Below are 25071 nucleotides of genomic sequence, written 5' to 3' on the forward strand. Positions count from 1 at the left end.
ATCATGATTTAACCTGGTTTCTAACTTGGACAACCTTATTGTTCGATGGCATGGTACCCTTGTTGAACCCTAAACAGAATTTATTATCTGATGTGGCGCCCAATGTGGTTCATGATCATCAAAATCTGTCTCTAAATCTTTCCCTGAAATGTGCTTTTGTTTAAAAATACAATTGATGTTCATTAAAGAAGATGAGAAAAAATATGGGCACAACTGTATTGGAATGCTATATTGGATTTGTACATGTGAGGTATGACTCTTCATGCTCTTATGTTTTTGTGCATTTTGTAAACGATACACAAATGAACATGTATTCCTTAAATGTATATGCCATAGACATTCACACAGTTCAAATGAGTGTTTCAAAAACATATCACTTATGAATATAAATGTAAATAATGAGTTCAAATCATGTGCAGCAGGTTCAATGGGAGGAAAGACGAGGACTTTGATTTTATCAGGATTACAAATGCTTAGTATTGGTCAATGAAGCACAGATATGATGATGTAAGTTCACATATGTTTGCACCGATTGATGTTGGGAGCTTGTGTTCACTGCAGTTTGCATATCTGAATGAATTTGGATAGCAGATTTCAAACATCAATGATAGTGTCACAGAGTCTGATTTCACAAGATTTACATACAGTATTGCCGAAGACAACAAAAACTAGGCAATAAAGAAAATCACATCTGATGCAAGAGAGGGAACTTTTGCAGTGGACTGCTTGCATTTATAAAAGTATTAAAAATTACAAGTGATTCATCTGTTCCAGCTTTAAAATGAGCTGGTATCTTATTAAAAGCAGTCATTAAAAAAAAAACTGGAAATACGATTTGTTTAATAATGTCATGGGAAATAAAATCGTGTAAAATCATACGTTTCTATAGTGAATATATGTTTTTTTAGATATGCGCAGAGATTAAATATTTTGTCGGCTGTAAAGTGTTTTTTTAAAATTCATCTATATAAAATATGTCATAAAAAAAAAAAAACTTCATCCAGCGACTGTCGCTCTGAGGTCGGATACTCTAGTGTCTCTCCTCTCCTCTCCACCTGAGAGCGCTGATCACAGATCCGCACATGTTCGCCATTTTTCAGACGGTTACACGAAGAAGTCAGTTTTGGAAGAACATGGCGACATCCATTTGTAGGACGTTGAAATACTTTCAACCGATAACATGTCAAAATATTAAGGTATGAAATTGTTCAAATATTACCCCAACAGGGAGGGCTCATACTTTTGAATGTGTAAGTTAATGCTGCTCGCATAACTTAAGTGAACATGCATCTAAATGATATTCATTGAGTGTCAGCTAGAGACTTCATCAGATAGCACCGACTATTTGATGTGCATTTTACATCTGGAAGACGTATTTTTAAGAGTGTTTGCTCATCTGCAATACGTCTATAGGACGTTTCCTGTCAGATGTCAAATAGACGTTTAGAAGATGTCTTTAAGATGTAATGATGTAATGTAATTTAAAATGTTAAACTGACATCTTCTAAACGTCTATTTGACATCTGACAGGAAACGTCCTATAGACGTATTGCAGATGAGCAAACACTCTTAAAAATACGTCTTCCAGATGTAAAATGCACATCAAATAGTCGGTGCTATCTGGCAGTGCATGTTATAAATGTTTGGGTGATTTATTTCCTTGTTTTTTTAAGGAAAAGCAACCGCTTTTGTAAAAAAAAATCAAATATTAATTTAATTTATACTCATTTATTGCCAAAATCCCTCTTTCGTATAACCCAGTATGCCGCGTCGTTGCTGGACGTGCGGTTGGTTCCGGTGTTGGTTCCGGTCCGCACGAAGAAACGCTACTTCATTCCTCCAGCGGTGAATGTGAAAGAGAGAACACAGACCGAGCAGGAGACTAAAGCCCGGGCTGCGGGTGTGGTGGTCCGACAGCAGTACATAGAGAGACCCATCAACATCTCGTGCACAGGTACGCATGTCAAACTACTGTCATTCCCTGCACAAATACATGCAAACCCTTCCATTCCAGTTAGTCCAGACACCTACTCAATCTTTAGTAAATTACTTACACACTACTTTTAGAAATGTGTACATTGGCAGAATTATTTCCAATGTCAGGCGTAACCATAAACCTTCCATTCAAAGCGTTTTTAAAGGGATATTTCACCCATAAACGAAAATTCTGTCATTAATCACTCGCCCTCATGTCATTCCAAACGTACAAGAATTTTGTTCGTTTTCGAAACACAAATGAAGATATTTTTGATGAAATCTGAGGGGTTTCTGTCCCTCCATTGACAGTTACGCAACTACCACTGATGCTTCAAAAAGTTCGTAAAGAGGCCGTAAAACTAATCCATATAAATTGAATGGTTTAGTCAACATTTACGCTTTATATGAGATGAACAGATTTAATTTAGGATTTTTTTTTCCACTTATAAACATTCATCAACTCACATATCAGTTGTGTTAAACAGAAGCATGACATGTTAACAGCATAACATGTTCCGCAGGTTCGGTTAAGCTTCTGTTTACGTTCGCTGATCAATGTTTATATGTGAATAAAAGCCTAAATACAATCTGTTCGTCATATCGATTCTCTTCAGAAAATTTGATTTAAACCTCTCAATTCATATGGATTAGTTTTATAATTCTTTATGAACTTTATGAGATTTCATCAAAAATATCTTCATTTGTGTTTCGAGGATGCATGAAAGCCTTATGGGTTTGGAACGACATGAGGGTGAGTAATTAATGACAGATTTTTAATTTTTTGGGTGAACTATCCCTTTAAGATCATCGCATGAAACACACTACCGTTTGGGGTGAACATGATTTTGAATTTATTTGTTTGTCTCTTTGCTTTCTATTCCAAATAAATTCTGTTCTTTTAAATTTTCTATTCATTAAAGAATCCTGAAAAAATGTTTCACTGTTTCCACAAAAATATTAAACAGTTTTCAACTTTGTTAATAACAAAAAATGTTTCTCAAGCATCAAATCCGCATATTAGAATGATTTCTGAAGGATCATGTGACACTAACGACTGGAGTAATGATGCTGAAAATTCAGCTTCACCATCACAGGAATACATTACATTTGAAACAAAAAAGTAATTTTGAATTGTAATAATGTTTCACAATATTAAAGTTCTACTGTATTTTTAATCAAGTAAATGCAGCCTTGGTGAGCATAAAAGACTTTTACATACAAAAACATTAAATACATTAAAAAAATCACACCAACCCTTCCTAACGTTTGAATGTTAGTGTACTTTCAGCCAAGTGTGTCCAAACCTTTAACTGGTTCTGTATTAGTGCATCAAGTGTTGTGATATATGTTTAGTTTTTTGTTCAGATTCATATTCAAAACCTTGAAGTCTTGAGCATTGCTCTTCAGATGTTCAGATGATATATAGTTAAATAAGTGATGTTGGATTTTCACATTATGGTTAGTCATCGATTGTGATCTTTTTTTTCAGCTGGCATCTTTGATCCGTACGTTCCTCCTGAAGGAGATGCTCGTCTCTCCACTCTGTCCAAAGAAGGTCTGAAACAGCGCACAGAACAGCTGCGTCAGAGTGCAGCGTCACAGCTGTCGTAAGGCCCACCTCTGCCTCAGTGTTTCCTTCTGCCAGTCAAACCCAACAGAACTATGCTGGGCTAATATTGGTTTGGTTTTCTGTTTGACCAGGATTCGTAAAATAAAGGATCATGACCCCGATTTCTCCACTAAAGCATTTCCAGAACTAGCTCAACAGATCTTCATAGACGCTCATGCAGCACTCACAGAGTAAGAAACTAATCTTATTTTTACAACAGTAGTTACTGCTTGATTGTTGACTGTACTGTAAGATTTTTTTTTTATGTTTTTGAAAGATGTCTCTTCTGCTCAACAAGGCTGCATTTATTTGATCCAAAATACAGCAAAAACAGTGATATTATTAAATATTTAAAAATAACCGTTTTCTATTTGAATATATTTTAAAATGTAATTTATTCCTGTGATGCAAAGCTGAATTTTCAGCATCAATACTTCAGTGTCACATGATCCTTCAGAAATCATTCTAATATGCTGATTTGATGATCAAGAAACATTTATTATTATCAGTGATGAAATAGAAATCTTTTTTAACATTATATACTAGCATTTAAAAGTTTGGGGTCAGTAAGAATTTTTTTTGGAATGAAATTAACACTTGTATTCAACAAGGATGCATTTAATTGATCAAAAGTGACAGTAAAGACATTTATAACATTACAAAAGCTTTCTATTTCAGATAAATGCTGTTCTTTTAAAATTTTATCATCAAAGAATCATGAAAAAAATAATTTATAAAACTGTTTTCAACATTGATAATATAATAATTGTTTATTGAGTAGCAAATCACCATATTAGAATGATTTCTGAAGGATCATGTGACACTGAAGACTGGAATAATGATGCTGAAAATTCAGCTTTGATCACAGGAATACATTACATTTTAAAATATATTCAAATAAAAAAGTTATTTTAAATTTAAAAAATATTTCACAATATTCCTGTTTTTACTGAATCAAATAAATGCAGCCTTGGTGAGCAGAAGAGACTTTCAAAAACATAAAATCTTACCCATCTAGAACTTTTGAACAGTAGTGTATGTGGTGTTCCTTGTCTTTTCCAACTTTCCCCACTTATTACATCTATATTAATCATGTATTTGTATAAATGTCCTCTTTTCTCCAACTTTCCCCACTTATTACATCTATATTAATCATGTATTTGTATAAATGTCCTCTTTTCCCAGATTTAACAAAGAAAAGCTCCATTCTTTGGTGACAGAGAGGTGTTACCCTGTAAGTAAATCTGTATATTGATAATTTAATATATGATTTATAGTGCAGTGTGTCTTTGTTCAGCATTTCAGATTATCCAACCTGTGTGTGTGTGCATGTTTTGCAGGAGATGGTTCGGGGGAACCGTTATAAGACTCTGCGCTGGCGCTTCGTTGAATCACTGGAGCCGCCACGGGTGGTTCATACACGGTGTCCTGACATGATCAGCAAGGGCAACCTGTACGGCCAGGTGACTGTCCGTATGCATTCTAGACAGGTGAGTGAAGGAGAATGGGATTATATAATACTGAGTTTGGGCTCATGATACCACTTCATCAATCCATCTCTCAGACATTAGCAGTCTATGACCGTTTTGGCCGGTTGATGCTGGGGGATGAGGATGAACCCAGAGATGTCCTGGAATACCTAGTGCTGGAGAGGCATCTGGTCAACCCTTATGGATCCTGGAGACTTCACGGCAAGATTGTTCCAGCTTGGGCTCCCCCAAAAGATCCCATTATTAAGGTAAATGACTGCTGTTTGTTTCCGTAATAGTGATAATTTACTTCACGCATGCATAGCTGGATTTTTTTTCAAGATATAGGAATTTGTTTAAAACATTTTAAATGCCATTTAAAAACAATCTAATAAATGTGGTGTTTGGATTAGGTGTGTGAAGGAGCAAAATGTGGATTTTTTAAAAGTGAGAGATGTTACTTTATATCTGACATCTGATTTCAACAGACTGTCATGATTCCTGGTCCTAAGCTGAAGCCCGGGGATGAGTTTGAGAGTCTGAATTACCAGGTACCAAAGCCGAAGGCAGTGCAGTGGTATAAGTAATTCTGAATGTGGTGCTTTACTCCACCCAACACAGGTCCACTCTGTACAGACTGATTCCTGATAATCAAAATAAATATTACTGTATTTATAAAACCTTGGGTTGTTGCTTTTTCCCCCACATTTAATTAAAACAAAGTTAATTGAACTCAAGTACTTTGAAATACATGCACATTGATTTGTTACCTACAGTGATCAACATGATGTTAATTCATTACACATGGAAATGGATGAAAATCGACACCTTGCAGTTGAAAAGTTTATTTCAGAATGTTTAATTGACAGTTTCAAGAATATAAAAATAAAATGTTGCATTTTTACTTTGACAGAAGTTAGTGGAAACTTCCTTTGGCTACTGTTGAAAATTGACTGTTGGTTCTTACAAAAATCTTACTTCATACAAAAGCGCAATCTTTATGTTCCTGGTTTGAAAAGCTAACATTGCAAGTACATTCAAAATCACAGAATAACTCAAAAACAAACTCTAACTCTGGTAGGAATTATAAGTGCAATCTAATGGTCATTACTTGTGCTAATCTCTAGTTATTTTAAAGGGGTCATCGGATGCCCATTTTCCACAAGTTGGTATGATTCTTTTAAAGTTTGTAATAGACTTTGGTTAAAATTCCTCAATGGCTTGTGTAAAACACCCTTTTTACCACAGTGACCTGCATGTCTCTTTAAATGATAATGAGCAACTGCTCACCCCACCCCTCTCTTCCATGGGGCGTGTCAAATGGCTGAGGGCAGAAATATGCTAATATGGGAAAGTCTGTCTGTGGTCGTGGGCGTAGCATGCGCATTATGACAGTGCTCAGAAAATCCAAACGGCCTGATTATTGAGAGTGTTTAGACTTTTTGAGGATTAAAAAAAAAGGAGTGAATGGGTTTTTTTTTTTCATTGTATGGTGGTTGTGTCCACATTTATATGCAAACACCATATAAAAGTGAATTTTGCATCCGATGACCCCTTTAAGAAGAAAGCAGCATGTAAAAAGATTGAATTAAACACGTTTTGTAAACCTTCATTTAGTTTCACATGCTCACACAATGGAACTTAAAATTGTATTCTAAAAAACAACAATAAGAATATTCTGGACTAAACCACTCAATTCACAATTTAAATTAAATTTAAAATTTCACAAAAAAAATTGAATCATGTTTAAATAATGTTTTCTTAAAGATCAAGAGTGTGCCCTAGATAAAGATTATATTTTGTCCATTTTACTGTAATTTCTCACAGCTTACGATTAAAAACCGAGTAAAAGTCATGAACCTCATGGGATTAATATTTAAATGTTTTGTGAAGCTATTTGTAATTAAAAGTGCTATAAACAATATTATGAAATCACAACGGTCTCTGTTATAAACCTAGGTTCTGTAAATGGCAAATAAAGCCTAGTTTTTTTCCACAATCATAAACCTTGTTGGCCCTTGTATCACTTTGCACTTTAAGGTTTGCTAATATTTAGTTGACTGACATTTTTGGAGGGTGGAGTTTTGGAGGAGAAGGTATGGTTGAAAATGCCTGAAATCACACAATTACAACACTGTTGTATTAAGTATCTTACATGGATATGTAGTAGCCGATACAGTAAAGTGTTACCTTTTTTAATTAATAATTTTCAAATGGGACTTCTTATCAGAAAATACCATGGTGAGATCATGTAGATTTGTAAATTGTTAACCAGTCTTGTTGAAATGCCTTATTTGAGAATTTGAAGTAAAACTTATAACGTTTGTCTAAACCATTTGAGTAGTGCAGAGACTAAAGATCTGTTTAAAACATGCAGCAATGAACAGTAGCAACGTGGATGTATAACACCACCCAGAACAGCTTGTCTCTTCACTTACTTGCTTGATAATATTAGTGCAATGTTTTTTGACTGAAAATGTGTAGAATTAAACTTTCTAAATGTTCCACCTAAGCCTAAGGTATGTTGGTGATACAGGTTTTACTGACAATATAATCTACATAGCCATACGAACACAAATACACACAAAACAATACCAAATTAAACGGGGTTTGTTTTAATGTAAGGCTAAAGGGAAATGTGCACAGGAGAGCAGTCGGTCTTGATATCATTTATTAAGCTGAGGAGGGAGGAGGTTGCCGTCCTTAAATGACGGTCATTGAAATGTGCTGATGGCAGTGGAGGGACATTCTGCATAAAGCTGAAATGTAGCTGAACGGTGGTCCATTTTGTAATAAGCCTTTCAAGGTATATAAAGCACAATGATACTGCCCTTGTGGGTCACAAGTCTGAAGGAAAGATGAAGGCCTCGGCAGCAGTTTCTGCATCATCGTCATCTTCCTCTGGTATCGCCTCCTCCCAAGTGAAGACATCTGAATTATCATGCATTTGTATAGATTCTTGTCTGCCTCCTTCCATTTCCCAAGGGCACATTGCGTCACGCCGAGCCAGAGGTAGGTTAACCCTCGTCTCCTCTGCGGCCTGTGTGCCTGTGTCTGAAGGATGGATGTCTTGGGCAGTTTGACTTTTGCTGCTTTCTGTTGTTGCTGCTGTTCTTATGTCATTTTCCAAGGGACTGATAGATTCTTGAGCACTGTCTTGCCTTTTTGATGGGGCAGCATGAGTGCAGTCTTGTGGCACAGATTGTTTGGGTGATGCTTTTGCCTCCCATGGACAGACATTTGAATAGACACTTTCTTGCTTTTGCAAGGTTTTCACTGGCTCACCTGTCTCCCATGGACAAACATCTGCAAGAACACTATCTTGTTTCTGCAAGGCTTTCGCTGGCTTTCCTGTCTCCCATGGACAAACATCTGCAAGAACACTATCTTGTTTCTGCAAGGCTTTCGCTGGCTCTCCTGTCTCCCATGGACAAACATTTGCAAGAACACTATCTTGTTTCTGCAAAGTATTGACTGGCTCTCCTGCCTCCCATGGACAGACATCTGCACGAACACTATCTTGTTTCTGCAAAGTATTGACTGGCTCTCCTGCCTCCCATGGACAGACATCTGCACGAACACTATCTTGTTTCTGCAAAGTATTGACTGGCTCTCCTGCCTCCCATGGACAGACATCTGCACGAACACTATCTTGTTTCTGCAAAGTATTGACTGGCTCTCCTGCCTCCCATGGACAGACATTTGCAATAACACTATCTTGTTTCTGCAAGGCTTTCGCTGGCTCTCCTGCCTCCCATGGACAAACATTTGCAAGAACACTATCTTGTTTCTGTAAAGTATTAACTGGCTCTCCTGCCTCCCATGGACAGACATTTGCAATAACACTATCTTGTTTCTGCAAGGCTTTCGCTGGCTCTCCTGCCTCCCATGGACAGACATCTGCACGGACACTATCTTGTTTCTGCAAAGTATTGACTGGCTCTCCTGCCTCCCATGGACAGACATTTGCAAGAACACTGTCTTGTTTCTGCAAGATCTTTGTTGGCTCTCCTGCCTCCCATGGACAAACATCTGCATGAACACTTTTCTGCTTCTGCAAGGTCTTGACAGTTTCACTTGTCTCCCATGGACAGACATCTCCACAGACACTTTCTTCTTTCTGTATGGACTTCACAGACTCGTTTGTTTCCCATGGACACACAATTACACTAACAGTGTCTTGCTCTTGGTCTACTTGCATTGACTCCTTGTTCGTAGCACCTTCCCTCTCTTCTAACTTCTCAGATTTCTCTACTTCCCATGGACAGACAGTTCCTTTTTTAGTCATTGTCTCTTTTAAAGAGGATCTTGTAGTGTCCTTTGTTTTTGGCTCTGTCTCCCAAGGACTTATGTCAGTTACAGGTGGTGGGGGTTCAGGAAAATCACTTTCTTGTTTCAGTGTTTCACTTGTTTCAACGGAACATGCAGCTCTCTGAGCTGGTTCTTGGTGTACCGGACTTACATTAACATAAATTACCCTTTCACCAGGTTTTATTGTGTCACTAGGAGTTTTAATGGATCCCTGTCTAACCTGAGAGCTATTTGTGTCTTTTACATAAGAAGGGCATGCTTCAGGCTTTACATTTACCTGCTTCTGGGTGTCTCTAGTCATAGGGACTTCAACAGTGGTATTACATATATTGTCTTCGGTGATCCTTGATGGGTCATGGTCGGTTTCCAAAGGACAGACATCAGCACATATGCTCTTGGTTTGCAATTGCTCCACTTCCACAACTTCCCAAGGACAGACATCAGAAATGCTGGTTTGATGAAAAGGTTTTGGGACATCCCATGGACACACTTCAGTATTAGGAACAGACAATAAAGAATTTAGTTGGGACTCAGGGGATTTGAAGCCAACATTACCTACTGCCATAGAGAGTACTTGCTTGTCACTGTATTGTCTTTGTAATACACTGTCGTTCGCATTTTGCTTCTTGACTTCCAAGATAACCTCCTCTGACTCCCATGGACAGATGTGAACAGGAGCAGTATGTTTGGGGCTCTTTTCAGGAGAATCTGTTGATGGCAGACGTATTGCTATTTGCTTTACAAGGCAAGGTTTTGTGCCTATGGTAGTCATAGCCCGTCTGTATGTCTGCGGGGTATGTTTGTCTGAAGCTGCACTGCCTGGGGACAATCTCATGGATGTGGACAGGGATTTTAGTAGTGTTCCCTCCTTATCATGACGTTCTTGTAGGCTTTTTTCTTTGCTCAAACTTCTTCCAACTTCCCCAATGCTTTTTGCTGTAAGGAGATTTTGAGTAGCAGAGCGGAAAGAGAAAGCCCGAAAATCCCTTGGCTTGTCGGAGAGCGTAAGTGGCGACCCTGGAGCGCTACAGGAGATTGGAGGCTTGGGTTTTGTGCAATCTACATCTGACTGTAGTATACCATTGCCAGTTTCTGTTGCAGTGGGAGTAGGAGGTGGTAAGTATTCCCAAGGACAAACATATATTAGCGTTGGTGACGAGGCAGCACCAGGTGATTTGGGTTCTTCTTGATTTGATAGAGAATATGTGACATGTTTCTGATTCTTGTTTGCAGGCGGCTGCTCCTCTGGAACCTCCCATGGGCAGACCTCTGCCTTGTCAAATGACTCTGAGAGCAAGGCACTTGAAGTCTGCTTCTTTATGTCGACCTCCACAGTTAGCTGGGGCTTTTCTGCTGGGGCAGCTTTGCCAGGAAGTGACACATTTTCAATGCTTCTACAAGGAGTCACAGAGCGATGGTCATTTCGTTCTATAACGCTGAGTGACTTTTGAAACCTGGTAGGCTCGGGAAGTAGAAGGTTAGTGTCTAACGATAGATTGTGGGCACTGGCAGACTTACAGATCAGCAATGTTGTATTGATGGATCCTGTGTCAGAATGCTGTGAAGCCCTTCTGGCTGTTATGCTCTTTATGGAGCAGTTTAAAAGGGAGACCTCTCTTTCTGGGGTACAGTCATAGGCACTATGGGACTTTCGCAGTTTTGGAGAGGGCTGCATTAAAGTTTCATTCATCGTGTTAATGCTTGTGGTTTGATGGCATTTGTAATAAGATCCGGATCGGGTTATAGTTCCTATTGCAGCACTGACATCCTTGTCTTCACGGCTGCATTGTCTGCTTAAACTTTCTGGAATCTCAGTGATTCGTTTTATAAGCGATCGTCCAATACTGAGGCGAGAGCTGCGCTTCTTTGGAAGGTGGGGATTGCTGTTTGCCATCCTCTTGGTCTTGTGGACTTCCAACTGAGAATATAGTTTCTTCAGCTCATCCTGGTGCAGAGGAGAAAAAGGGTTTCAGTTGAGGAAAGTCACTGGGAATAATACAGTAGGATGGTTTTTGTGATGGTGTGTACTGTACAAAACATGATGTTCAAAAGGCACCAAATTACAGGGTAATATTTCAAAAGAGGGCAAGTTAAAGGCAAAGGAGGAGGAGGAGGCTACCAAAAGGAATAATACAGTATTTTTTTGGAAGTTGATTTTTAATAATAAAGATGCTCAGGGCATGTTGGCTTATGGGGACCCAGGTTTGAGTCCCATTCCCCCCTCTCTCACCCCTGCTACACTATATTCTTATTTAAAAATATCAGAAATACATACATCACAGAAAACTAGCTTTGTTTATCTTGTAATTTATGAGCTTTTTGTTATGTTTATTTAAGTTCCAGGTATACTTCATTTTCTGCATTCTGCTCCGTCTCGTGCACTGTTGTGTCAGCACAGCTTTCAAGTCAAGTCAAGTCAAGTTTATTTATATAGCGCTTTTCACAACGTAGGTTGTATCAAAGCAGCTTCAAAGTATTAAATTAAAACAATACATCAATGTTTGTTTCTAGTGGAACGTCCACGTTTGGTAATGCTGATCAATAGTATCGTTGATTGATTAATTAAATTAAATATCCCCAACTGAGCAAGCCAAAGGCAACAGTGGCAAGGAACCGAAAAACTCCATCAGGTGACCTGATGGAGAAAAAAAAAAAACCTTGGGAGAACCCAGGCTCAGTCGGGGGCCAGTTCTCCTCTGGTGTTTATGAACTAGAGGTCGGATTTAACTGTAAGATTAAAAGTATTATATGAATGCCTGGCTGAAGAGATGCGTCTTTAATCTAGTTTTAAACTGGGAGAGCGAGTCTGAGCAACGAACAGTATCAGGAAGACTATTCCAGAGTTTTGGAGCTAAATGTGAAAATGCTCTCCCTCCTTTTGTGGATCTGGATATCCTAGGTATGACCAAAAGCCTCGAATTTAGTGATCTTAAAGAGCGCAATGGATTTCAAAGTATACTCAACTTTGGATGGGTAAGTTCGACATGCGCTGTAGGCTACAATTGCTTTTTTTATACTCTACCAAGCATCAGAGGGCAGCACTGAGTCTTGCCATTTACAGGACATTCGCTCGGAAGGATAGAAGGAAAGTAGTGGTTCCACCACTGTATGCAAAGTTTAGAACTAGAAACAAAACAAAAACTATGGAGAAGAATATTGTTTTGTATTGTTCTTTCTGTATATTTCTTTTACCCCTTATACACGTAGCGTTAATCCCAGAAAATATTTTAATAATAATTGCTAGAGTGACTTCTGTGTGACCGCAAATACGTTCCCGGATTGATCCCGGGATGGGGACCTAATAACATTGCCGGAATCAGTCCCGGAACGCGCCCTGTGTGAACAAAAGGCAGAACCAATGCCATAAGGGGTGTGTCGTAGTGATGATGCTGAAGCTTAATGGAGCGGTATGCGATGCGCTATGATCGAATCAGATAAACAAATGCACAAACGTGGTTTCTCAAAAAAGAAACCACGCTGATCATAAGCAAACTTAGACGCTGCGGAGACATTACACGTCACATCCTGATGTCACGTGTCTTAATGGGATGTGTGTGAACGCACGCACAGATTCCAGAAAATCACTGGCAGTGTGAATGAATCAAAATCAAACGATCCCAGGACAAATCCTGAGACACATTATCAGTGTATTTTCTGGAATTTCTGTGTGAAAGGGGCTTTTGACTACTGCTCATCACATCACAACTGTGCATATTGCCATCTAGTGGACTCTTCTGTCTCAACATTCACCTTGCACATGCTCTGTTGTACACAACACAAAAAATTGGGCTGCATGCGGACCTGATGACGAAAATTGTTGCACAGACAGTGCACACCGTTGCACAACGCAGACGGACAAAGTATACATTGAGCTTTTGTGTAACGTTTATGAAAATTTGACATATGCGAGTTTGTTAATATTAGTTCGTTCACTAATTTACTTTACTGAAAAGGTCAAATGTACTCTTTAAATGTAATTACTAAGTAGACATTGTCATAAAGTGTTAGTGTGTGTCCTTTTCTTAAAATGGAAGTGTGAACATGTGTGTGTTAGTAGGGCTGCGGCAGGGCAAAGTGTTTTACCCGAATGTCATCAGGGTCCAGGCTGTGGTCACTCCAACAGTTAGAGGTGAAACTACTGTTGAGGTAAGAACATGAGCGTCGCAATTCCACTTCTTCCTCGTATACCTCTGCAGCTATTTCCTCTCGGCCTGGCTGTGACATGTGAAGAAACTGCAACAAACACCAACACTGATTTGTACATGGGATAAGCTACACAACAATATGAGAAATGTGACAGAATTTAATAAATAGAATCCATTGGCTTACAATTCTAATCAGGCATAATATTTAGGACATTGCAGTATGTGAATTAGGATGCAATAAGTGTTTTATGTGTTATTTAGATAGCTAACTTATGCCAGTTGTGATTTACCTACTACAATTGGATGACATTTAAAAAAATAAAAAGGTTAAAAAACATTGCAAAGGTAAAAAATTATACTTTAGACAGTACCTTAGGTACAAAAAGCAGGCCGAGTGTTACAGTAATTGTGACATGCGTGTGAGTGAAGAATAGCAAAAGCATCCAGTCAGGATGAATTGATGGCCTGGCAAATCTGAAAGACAAGAACAAAGAAGTCAACAGAACAAGCTCTTATGTGTTAAAGCAAAACAACTTTATTCCCCCACCTGAGAAGATGAAAGACGGAGGAGAGGAGTAGCTCATTGTGGATAGCGATGCTCATGTAACGTGGTTCGTGAAATGCTGAAGGTACCGTCTTCACTGCACTGCACAGGAAACTGCCCCAGCACAGAAACAACAGCTCCGCTGAGAGTGAAAAACAACTTCATTTTTTTATTTCAAAGGTTTTGTTTGTCACATACACAAATGTACACGGCAGAAATAACTTTTAATAAGGAAAAAGGGTGTAAGGCCAATATAGTTTTTTCATTTGTATTTAATTTTATTATTTATTCTTAGAGTTACTCCATTTGGTTTGAGCTAATGTTAAATTTTCAAGGTCAAAATATTGATATATTTAATGTTTTCTTTAAAAAAAATGACGTTGACATGTTACAATAGTTATCACAATAGATTTGATTAAGTACATGCCAAGCAACGCAAGTTTTTTCCTAAAAATGTTAACCTTGAAATTACAATCTTCAGACAGTTACCCCAACTATAATTATGAACCTTATGGAAATATCAAAATGACTTAATCATGGAAGACATGTATTTAAGTTGTATGAATTGCATTTTAATGTTTTAAATTTTTGAATAACTTAACAAGTCCAGGCTAAAATGTGAGCATCAAAACAAAATGGAAGAAAGTTATTTATGTACAAACATCAATAGAAGAAGGGATATGTATTTGAAAGAAAATATACAGTGTTAAGCATTATAGGCTAGTGCAGCAATATAAAAAATGCAAGGTTCGTATTGTGTAAGCTGTCTGAATATGCCAGAATGGTTGTATAAATCTATTTTATCTCCTGGGGTCATTTCAGTTCAGTCCTTCATTTACTTAGTCTAATTTATGACATTATAGCAGTAACATCATTATTTTTGTGGTATTTTATTAGTATGGCAGGTAGTGGTTAATGCTGAATCATATCCAATGACAATGGTACTGTGTTCAAATCATCAACTAAATGCTTCAAAGAACATTAAATTATCCAGGAGCATTCATCCTTTCATTTGTCTGATCTACTAATGTGCCCCAATTTCAATTAATCTCTCTGCCAGACACCCAAGAAAACCCATGGACTACTGCCACCAGTCAGAAATGACATCACTTACCCACAGCCATCATGTAGTCCCACCGGTCCAGGTCGCACACGTTGAAGCCTTGTCCTTCTGAGGTGGAGGAAATGATCAGCAATGGAACATTTCGGTCTCGATTCTGCAGGACGCCAACTGTCCATGCACACAGGAACCAGCTGACAGTAAGCACTATAACTCCCAGCATCCTCAGCACACCCCTGGTGGTGATGTATGGCACTCTCTGGGCTGTGCGCGACAGGAAAACCCTCAGAACCCTGGAAATATGGCACATCGCATAGACTGATTCATTTTGGGAGTTTATAGGTTCTTTTATCAGCTTTTATTTTTAACAGATCACAGACTTCTAGAGTAGTCTTAAAGGTGCACTCAGTTATTTTTGCCTAATTACAAAACAATAAAACTTTAAAATGTAATTATGTGCACTCATCTGTAGCCTAATAAAAGCTGTTTAAATTTACCAGCAGCGGTTCAACTCGTGGAGGCCGACATGTTGTAGCGACCTTGTTATTGGACACATTTGTTAAGGGACTAAATTGATTCTAAATTCTACAATGGAGAAATTCAATTAATTCATATCAATCAATATATACCTACATTTCTACAATATACCAGTAGCGCAAAAACACATAAAAAATGACTGAGTGCATCTTTAAGTGCCTTAAGAATACCATCTTATTACACAACATTTCATCTGACTGATGTGCAGGTGGGACAGTTAGAAGGGAGGGTTGAGTTTGATAAAGGACTGGACTGAAGTGCCACGGACCGGTACATCTTGAGTGTCACAGTTCCATAAACAATGGCAAAGCCAAGCAGACGGACCCAGCGGAGTAGAATACACCGGAAAGTGCTGGGTTTGAAGTATAGAATGAAGACCTGAAAACAAAATGAAATGAAATTATTGGTGGAAGGTTGATGTTCTAATCCCATTTGACAAAATTCGTCTCTTATGTTCACCAAGGCTGCATTTATTTTATCAAAAGTAAAACAGTAATATTGTGAAATATTATTACAATCTAAAATAACTGTTTTCTATTCGATTATATTTTTGAAATATAAAATGGCAAAGCTGATTTGTCAGCAGCTGAACGTCTTCAGTGTCACGTGATCCTTCAGAAATCATTTTAATGTGCTCATAGTTCAGTAACTCTAACCTAGTAAACAAATAACTAAATTGTGTGATTTCTTGATCATTTTCTGCTTCCTAAGTGCCACCCAGCTATTATGATTTCAACTGCAGTGCAGTAATCTGAAAAGAAGCTTTGAATCCCACACTCACTGGAAAGTAAAGCAACAGAGAGCCACACAGGATCATCTCCAGCAGCAAAAGCCCTGACGATCGGATCCGCTGAGAGACAGAAAGATGGTGAGAAGTGGAGAGGGGAAGCAGAGGTGAAATTACAGCAAGCGTGCATCAAGTTTGTGCACATTTGGGACCTCTTTGCCTGTGTTTGAACTGATGCATCATAACACGTGGCATTTTAAGATACAGTAAGGAAAATAAGTATTTGAACACCCTGCTATTTTGCAAGTTCTCCCACTTAGAAATCATGGAGGGGTCTGAAATTGTCATCGTAGGTGCATGTCCACTGTGAGAGACATAATCTAAAAAAAAAAAAAATCCAGAAATCACAATGTATGATTTTTTAACTATTTATTTGTATGATACAGCTGCAAATAAGTATTTGAACACCTGAGAAAATCAATGTTAATATTTGGTACAGTAGCCTTTGTTTGCAATTACAGAGGTCAAACGTTTCCTGTAGTTTTTCACCAGGTTTGCACACACTGCAGGAGGGATTTTGGCCCACTCCTCCACACAGATCTTCTCTAGATCAGTCAGGTTTCTGGGCTGTCGCTGAGAAACACGGAGTTTGAGCTCCCTCCAAAGATTCTCTATTGGGTTTAGGTCTGGAGACTGGCTAGGCCACGCCAGAACCTTGATATGCTTCTTACAGAGCCACTCCTTGGTTATCCTGGCTGTGTGCTTCGGGTCATTGTCATGTTGGAAGACCCAGCCTCGACCCATCTTCAATGCTCTAACTGAGGGAAGGAGGTTGTTCCCCAAAATCTCGCAATACATGGCCCCGGTCATCCTCTCCTTAATACAGTGCAGTCGCCCTGTCCCATGTGCAGAAAAACACCCCCAAAGCATGATGCTACCACCCCCATGCTTCACAGTAGGGATGGTGTTCATGGGATGGTACTCATCATTCTTCTTCCTCCAAACACGTTTAGTGGAATTATGACCAAAAAGTTCTATTTTGGTCTCATCTGACCACATGACTTTCTCCCATGACTCCTCTGGATCATCCAAATGGTCATTGGCAAACTTAAGACGGGCCTTGACATGTGCTGGTTTAAGCAGGGGAAACTTCCGTGCCATGCATGATTTCAAACCATGACGTCTTAGTGTGTTACCAACAGTAACCTTGGAAACGGTGGTCCCAGCTCTTTTCAGGTCATTGACCAGCTCCTCCCGTGTAGTTCTGGGCTGATTTCTCACCTTTCTTAGGATCATTGAGACCCCACGAGGTGAGATCTTGCATGGAGCCCCAGTCCGAGGGAGATTGACAGTCATGTTTAGCTTCTTCCATTTTCTAATGATTGCTCCAACAGTGGACCTTTTTTCACCAAGCTGCTTGGCAATTTCCCCGTAGCCCTTTCCAGCCTTGTGGAGGTGTACAATTTTGTCTCTAGTGTCTTTGGACAGCTCTTTGGTCTTGGCCATGTTAGTAGTTGGATTCTTACTGATTGTATGGGGTGAACAGGTGTCTTTATGCAGCTAACGACCTCAAACAGGTGCATCTAATTTAGGATAATAAATGGAGTGGAGGTGGACATTTTAAAGGCAGACTAACAAGTCTTTGAGGGTCAGAATTTTAGCTGATAGACAGGTGTTCAAATACTTATTTGCAGCTGTATCATACAAATAAATAGTTAAAAAATCATATATTGTGATTTCTGGATTTTTTTTTTTAGATTATGTCTCTCACAGTGGACATGCACCTACGATGACAATTTCAGACCCCTCCATGATTTCCAAGTGGGAGAACTTGCAAAATAGCAGGGTGTTCAAATACTTATTTTCCTCACTGTATATCATGTTAAGATATACCACATATCATATTAATCGCGTGCTGAAATCTCACCTTGGTTCTTCTGCACTGATATGCTACCAGCATGCTAATAAGCACAAGGACCATGAAGAGACCCTGCACAGTCAGGACGCCCGTTCTCAGGAGCCAGTCTTCCTGCACCCAACACGGGCCTCCGTCCTCACACTCAGCACAGCCGGGCCAACAGGGCAGACACACAGGGACGTCTGGGTAACAAGCTTGAGTACTATTCACATGGTTGTTCCCTGTAACATCATAAACCCATTTTAAGTGTATTTAATTAAAACTTTCACCTATATCATCATACAGCTTAATTATCAAAAAAACGTGAGTTGCATTAATTATGCGCTTTGGTATAAAATCATCACCCCTCTGTTTGGATGGGTGTGTCCAGGGCCTAAAATTAACACTCGTCAAGCACCAAATGCGAGTGAAAAACTGGTGTTGGCGAGTATATGAAACAGTGTTAGTCGCCAATTGGCCGGTAACATTTTTATGAATTCTAACAATGCAAGACATGAGAACATGAATGTGAACAAATGTGAGCCAGTGCTGCATCGTCAAGAAAGTTTAAGCCTTGCCCATTTAAATATTCAAGCGCAAGAAGACACGAAAGGGAACTCAGTTTATTACTGTGTGGGAAGTTTTCTGCACACAAACATCCAAAGCGCGCGCCCGGAAATCCGCATCTCGGACAGGTCACGATTACAGAATTGAGCGCTTCTCGTCGTCTTGTGCTTGAACGGACATATTCAAACCAAATTATGTCAAAATGGCAGTCTTGCATACCCTGGAAATCCAGAGTTCTGGCGAGAGCTCAAGTTGAATTTGCTCAGCGAGTTACTCTGGCGTCGAGTAATAATGCTCATTAAATATGCCCCTCTATCTGAGCTGCACCAATCACATCGGGTTATCTGATATAGGCGGGCCAGAGGCGAGCTAAACAGATGACGACAGCGCTGTGACGTCCAAGTCATTAGTAAACATTGCAAGATGGCTATGGATGAACACCAGTTGTTTGAAACGGCTTTGGCCGCTACAATGAACGAGTTAGACTTGGCAATTATCTAAAATGATCTATTATCTAAAATTCGAGAAGACGGCGCTCGAATCGTTCCTTTGCAAGAAGGGCGTTTTTGCTGTTTTGCCGACTGGATACGGCAAGAGTCTAATCTACCAGTTAGCTCCGCTAGTAGCTAAGCGAATGGGGCTTGTTGTGATTGGTCGTAGTGTAATCCAATTGTGTGCAGTGAGGATTTTTAAATGCATGCTTGGTGCCACCCCTCGAGCTGGCCGATTTTCATTAGTCGATGCCAGACCATTAATCTTTCATCTTTTGGGTCTGGATTTCCAGGCTAAGTCTTGCAAGTATCTTCGTAAACATAGTCAGTTATGTCTTAAGTGAACTTAAGTACTGATGTTTATCAGTATATTGGACCCGTGCATTAGCTCTTAAAGTGACAGCAGCCTAATATTCCTGCTGCTGGCTGTGTTTTTAACAGTGTCGTAACTGGGTGGGACAGGATTGTGTGTATGGGTTGCTAATACAGTGCTATATCAGATATGAAATGTACAATAATCCATGTTCAATTTTAATTGTAAATTGAGGTTAATTTATCAACATGTTTTCATCCTTAAAATCTAGTAATATACAATACATTGTTAATCCCAAGATTCTTCATGTCAGTGAATAAATACTTAAATCCCCTTTAACTGTTCATGTGCCCTCATGGTAAGGTGGTAAAACTTTTTTTAAACGTGTATGGGGCCCTATCTATCGTTTCTGCCATATATACCTAAAGAGAGGCAAAGCTCAATCGTTCCAAAGAAAACAGAAAAAATTATGTACAAAAATACATCAAAGCTAATGTTTTAATGCCTTTCTGCTATAACTTTGACCCTTGCCCAATCATTAATTGAGATACTTTTATATGGCATCCTGTTAGCTATATATTATCTAATCAAATAAGTCTAAACCCACTGTATAGACCCACTTTTGAAACTGATTTTTGATTATTTCAAGCCTCTTACTTTTGTTTTGTATGTCTGGAACTGGACTGTAGTAGCCCTTTTTACATCGGCAGCAGTACTGACCCATCCGGAAGCCCTGTTGTGGGATGGGCTCACACTATGGGGAAGAGAAAGAACGAGAGGTGAAGTCAAAAGTCTGCTCATCTGTTTTACTTTCATCTGTATAAGCAAACGACTTGCTCCTAGAAAGGGGAAATCAACACAGATGTTTCTGCCAGTATAATTGTGTTCTCTCTGCTTTCTGCCATTAATTGCATGTGTGGTCTCTCATCAGCAGTTTATCTGTGAGAGTCGGCTGACCCACACATCAGACTCACTCTGAGTTAATCTAAGCTAAATCCTAAATGGAGGGGTAATACCTCTATTGGTAGAGCTTTATCTTTTTATTCAAGGAAATCCAGCACTGTTCACATACATTTTATATTTTCACTTACGAACAAGATTCTTGTTTATAAAAGGATATTGTCCTCTTGAAGAGGAGCAATTGAGAATAAATAAAATAATAATTACTTAGACGCTAGTATCTCTATTCAGTATCTATTCATAATAATGATTTTGTTGATTCTTAAAGTGGAGTAATGTTTTATTTTACAGATCTTTACCGTGTCAAGTAATTCTTCAGTAAAACCAGCACTTTACTGAGCAGTATGTATACATGTACCTTTAAAATATACATGGGACTATATCATAGATCATGTCAATCTATTTATGTCAATCTAATTAATGCATTGTTATGGCACAAAACTGTTCTATTTATACGTCGCTCCTTAGGCGGATCAACTCAATTCTCATTAAATTCGTTCAGTGTGCCAAATCCTGCCGTTGCTTAACCTGCCAACACCTGTGAGCTTGTGCTCTGGTAGGTCAGGATGATGGGGGAGTCTGAGTCTTGTGGAAGGGGTGTGGGGTTGGGGAGGGGGGGTTGTGGTATGTGAGCATCACAGGATTATCAGACTAATCCTTCAGATCATCCTGCACCCAGTGCTCACATCTTTAAATAGAAGGTCTGGATGAAAGTGGGAGCATGATGATGGAAAACAGTGGGAGCAAGAAATGGGAAATGCATATAACAGTCCAGCAATACAATGAGTAAAGCAAGTTAATATGTTACTTAATAATAACCCAAAATAATATTGAGATGCCAGTAGGATTGTTAACCCAAAAAATTTACTTTTTTTTCATCATTTACTCACTCTCATGTTGTTCCAAACCTGCTTGACATTCTTAAGTGAAATACTGACAAACATATTTTGAAGAATGTTGGTAATCGAACAGTTTTGATTACAATTGACTTCCACTGTATGGACAAATAAAAAACTTTTAAAAAAGAACGGATACCTTTATGTCCCACAAAGGAAAGAAAGTCATACAGATTTGCAACGACATAAAGAGTAAGTTTTGACAGAATTTAAATTTTTAGGTGGACTACTCCCAGTAATTTCCCAAGTACATATAATCTCAATTGTGTCAATTAGTAAGGAATGTCAATCCAAAAACATGATGATATAATTTACAGGAAAAAATATTAGAGGAGAGCATAGCTGATAACAAAATGCTAATGCTATCATAATAGCTGCATTACAGTGGAGAATGAAACATGCTCACAAAGACACTTACAAAAATAAATCACTTCACCACAAATGTCCTCTTGACATTTAGCGACAGAGTGTTTTGAGTGGATCTCTGAATGTGTTCTGGCCCTGCTTGTCCCTGGTTAGTGAAATCCACCCATTCAGTCTATATATATCATTCTGACCATCTGAAGAAGAGCTCTGAACCTACAATAGAGCAGCTTCTTGTATGACAATGAAAACAGACTGACCTTTAAAGTCATTTTAAATACCCAAATGGTGTTAAGACCATTAAGACCAGTCTGCAGTAGGTCCCATATGGAAAGTATTGGTCAATGACGGTGTACTCTCACCTCCATGCTGGTACGATTACATTGGTGTGTGTTTGCAAACCAGAAGTCTCCACTGGCACACTGATCCACATTGAATCCCTGGACATTGACATCAATACGGATCACACCCCTACCACCAGAACGCATAGAGAGACGACAAAGATACGGTAGTGACAACAAAGTAACAGTAATGACAGAAGACTTGAAATGAAATTAATGGGATAGTTAACCCAAAAATGGACATTCGGTCATCATTTGCTCCCCCTCATGTCATTCCAAATCTGATGACTCTCTTTCTTCTGTGAAATACAAAACAAGAACTTTGGAAAAATTTATATTTATTTGTCCATACAATTGAAGTCAATGGGGTCCGATGGGGTTCTGTTTCAGACCCTATTGAGTTTCATTGTATGGACAAACGAAACAGAAACATTCTTCAAAATATCTTATTTTGTATCCCACAGAAGAAAGTCAGTTATCAAGATAAATAATGAGTAAAAGATGACAGAATATCCATTTTTAAGGGGACTATCCCTTCGAGTGAATAGCCAGAGATGATTGAAAGACATAAAAATTTGAGCATACAAAAACGAGAAACTATTTAAACTAGAAGTTGAAGAAAGTGCACTGACCTAAACTCTGGGCTGAGGTCTGGCTTCAATCCGTAAAATGGCATTGAGAGGCTGAGTAACCACCCAGGCAAAAAGCGGCCATCAACACACTCAAGGAAAGGGACTTCGCCCCACTGAACCCCGCTGCTATTGATCACATAACTATCCCCACGTGCCCACTTGGGAGTATCTAGGGTGCTTAGGTCATTTAGAAGAACCCGTTTAGACAAGATATGGAGGGGTGGAGAGCTAGACTTGAATGAATCAAACCAGCTTTGGTCAGGGGTAGGAGGACGGAAGCTGCTCCAGACAGCCGTCAGGTCCTGCAGGAGAATGTCCTGGGTTGTGCCTTTAGAGGCACGGAGCACCAATTGGGGCAGTTGGATTGTGGGGTCTGCGTCGAATGTTAGAAAAGCTCGTCTGACCAGGCCTGGCCTGTCCCCTTCGAGCATGGCCCGGACCAGTGCGTGGTACCACTCGATATCCTCTCGTACACTTGTTTCTCTCAGCTCACTAGCTTGAAATATCAGGTTGAGAAAGTTGGCCGCATTGGTCAGAGACGCTATGGCTTGGTGCAAGAGAGGGAGAAGCTCTCTAGGTGGAGATCCCCGCTGAACAAGCAGCTGGAATGGCTGTGTGCAGGTGGAGGAGGACAAGGAGGACGAATCGCCAGAGTAGAGGTAGTTCTCCACGGAAGACCGGTCCTCCTCCGTGCTTACAGGAGCCGGACTGGTGGGTAGGGGGCTGGGTGACAAGCTGTTCCCTTCTAGGGTATTTGGGTCAGTAAAACAAGGTGTTGGGGTGAACTCCAAGCTGGACGTGTCCTCAACTTCAGACACAGTGCTGAGCTGAGCAGAAAGCAGGCTAGGCAGTAGAAGCAGAAGAGGTAGCACACAAGCACACAGGCCCATCCTTGTAGAAACTGCTCCTCCAATGCTTTTTGTGAAGGAAAAGATCAGCTTTTGCGTTTTCTCACATCCTGAAAGATGCTTTCAAAGTGCAGGCCTCCATTTCTTCTCTTTCCCTGGCTTTGCTTCTTCTCTCCTTTTCTTGTAAACCGATTGAACCACAGGTGTCAGTGGTGATAATTTGAGTGCAACCGCAACTGTGTCAAATAAGTGTGCGTACACACACGGACTGACATGAACTACTCATTTTCGAAGATGAAGATGAAGCTCAACAACATTTATGCTCCATGCGTCCTACAATAAGTTGGTCAGGTCCTTTCTGGATGTGATGCTGGAGTTAACAGGCCTGCAAGAAACTGGAGTGAGTAACAAAGATCAACAAGAAACCGAGAACATGTGGAATACCCCTGTTTCTCTCTCTCTGCTTACCTCTTCACTTACTCTGCAGTCCTCCTGTAAATCTCTCCCACTCTCCCATCTCTCTCGCTCCCTCTCCCAATCTCCCAGTTGTGGTGAGTGCTGAGAGAGGCACATCTGTTAATGTTGGATTGTTATGATGAGTGTATGTGCATGAGGATGGGCTGATGGATGAGAGGATGGGAGGGTAATCCTCTCGGTTGGGTATGCATCAGAATCTCACCGCTTTGTGGATTAACCCAACACTTTCCGGCTGGGTCAGTCATGAGTGGTCTTTTATTGTGAATATGTGTATGCAGCGGTTTACAAGTCTGCATCTGTTTGGCAGATGAAGTGCACTGAAATGCTAATCTCTGATAAGCAAATTGCGATTTGAACTGCAAATGTTTTGTGCATCAATCAGGGAAATTAAAAAAAGAAAGAAAGAAGAAAGCACATGTGTACATGTGTATACATGAATGAACGTCTGTCAAAGATGTGTATGTGAGTGAGATAGAGAGAGATGATTCAGACAAATCCAGTCATACTAGGTAATGCAGGCAAATCCTTGTTTTGGTGCCATGGCAACAGGGTTCTGAGATTCAACACTCATTCCTGTGGGGCCCCACCCCCACTCAGGACTGCAGAGGCTGTGACTGTGTGTGTGCCCCTAAACATATGTGTGTGTGTCTATGTACATGCACATCCTTCTCAAAAATGTTAATGTTTTTTTTTTTTTTTTTTTTTTTTTTTTTTTATAGATAGTTCTGTGTTTGTGTGTGTTAGGCTATGTGCAGTATTGTGTGCATTTAATTGGAGAGGATGCTGTCAATGCATGCAATATGTGCAGATGAAGTACCATGAAAACACATTTTCTTCTGGATATTTGTGTAAACCCATAACTGTATTAAAACCCATAAACTCCTTGTGAACAGCAGGTTTTAAAGGG

At 39.5% G+C, this 25071-nt stretch overlaps 2 protein-coding genes across 2 annotated transcripts; one reads left to right on the plus strand and one right to left on the minus strand.

Moving 5' to 3' along the window:
* Positions 1 to 1059: 1059 nt before the first annotated feature.
* On the plus strand, positions 1060 to 5934 carry mrpl45 (mitochondrial ribosomal protein L45). The gene is made up of 8 exons (XM_079856554.1): positions 1060 to 1196; positions 1762 to 1954; positions 3467 to 3584; positions 3679 to 3777; positions 4772 to 4820; positions 4927 to 5076; positions 5151 to 5324; positions 5544 to 5934. Exons 1-8 carry the CDS (start codon positions 1083 to 1085, stop codon positions 5640 to 5642), a joined length of 996 nt encoding a protein of 331 aa, XP_079712680.1. The 5' UTR covers positions 1060 to 1082; the 3' UTR covers positions 5643 to 5934.
* A 1107-nt stretch (positions 5935 to 7041) lies between these two features.
* gpr179 (G protein-coupled receptor 179) lies at positions 7042 to 24290 on the minus strand. The gene is made up of 12 exons (XM_079856528.1): positions 24156 to 24290; positions 22840 to 24072; positions 22229 to 22337; positions 20305 to 20401; positions 18307 to 18518; positions 16434 to 16502; positions 15921 to 16030; positions 15170 to 15408; positions 14059 to 14197; positions 13883 to 13985; positions 13450 to 13599; positions 7042 to 11311 (listed from the first exon to the last, which is right to left on the minus strand). The coding sequence occupies exons 2-12, from the start codon at positions 23727 to 23729 to the stop codon at positions 7895 to 7897; spliced, it is 5535 nt and encodes a 1844-aa protein (XP_079712654.1). The 5' UTR covers positions 23730 to 24072; positions 24156 to 24290; the 3' UTR covers positions 7042 to 7894.
* Between the last annotated feature and the right edge of the window lie 781 nt (positions 24291 to 25071).

Source organism: Squalius cephalus, assembly GCF_949319135.1.
Source record: "Squalius cephalus genome assembly, chromosome: 22".
In the NCBI taxonomy this organism is placed as follows: domain Eukaryota; kingdom Metazoa; phylum Chordata; class Actinopteri; order Cypriniformes; family Leuciscidae; genus Squalius; species Squalius cephalus.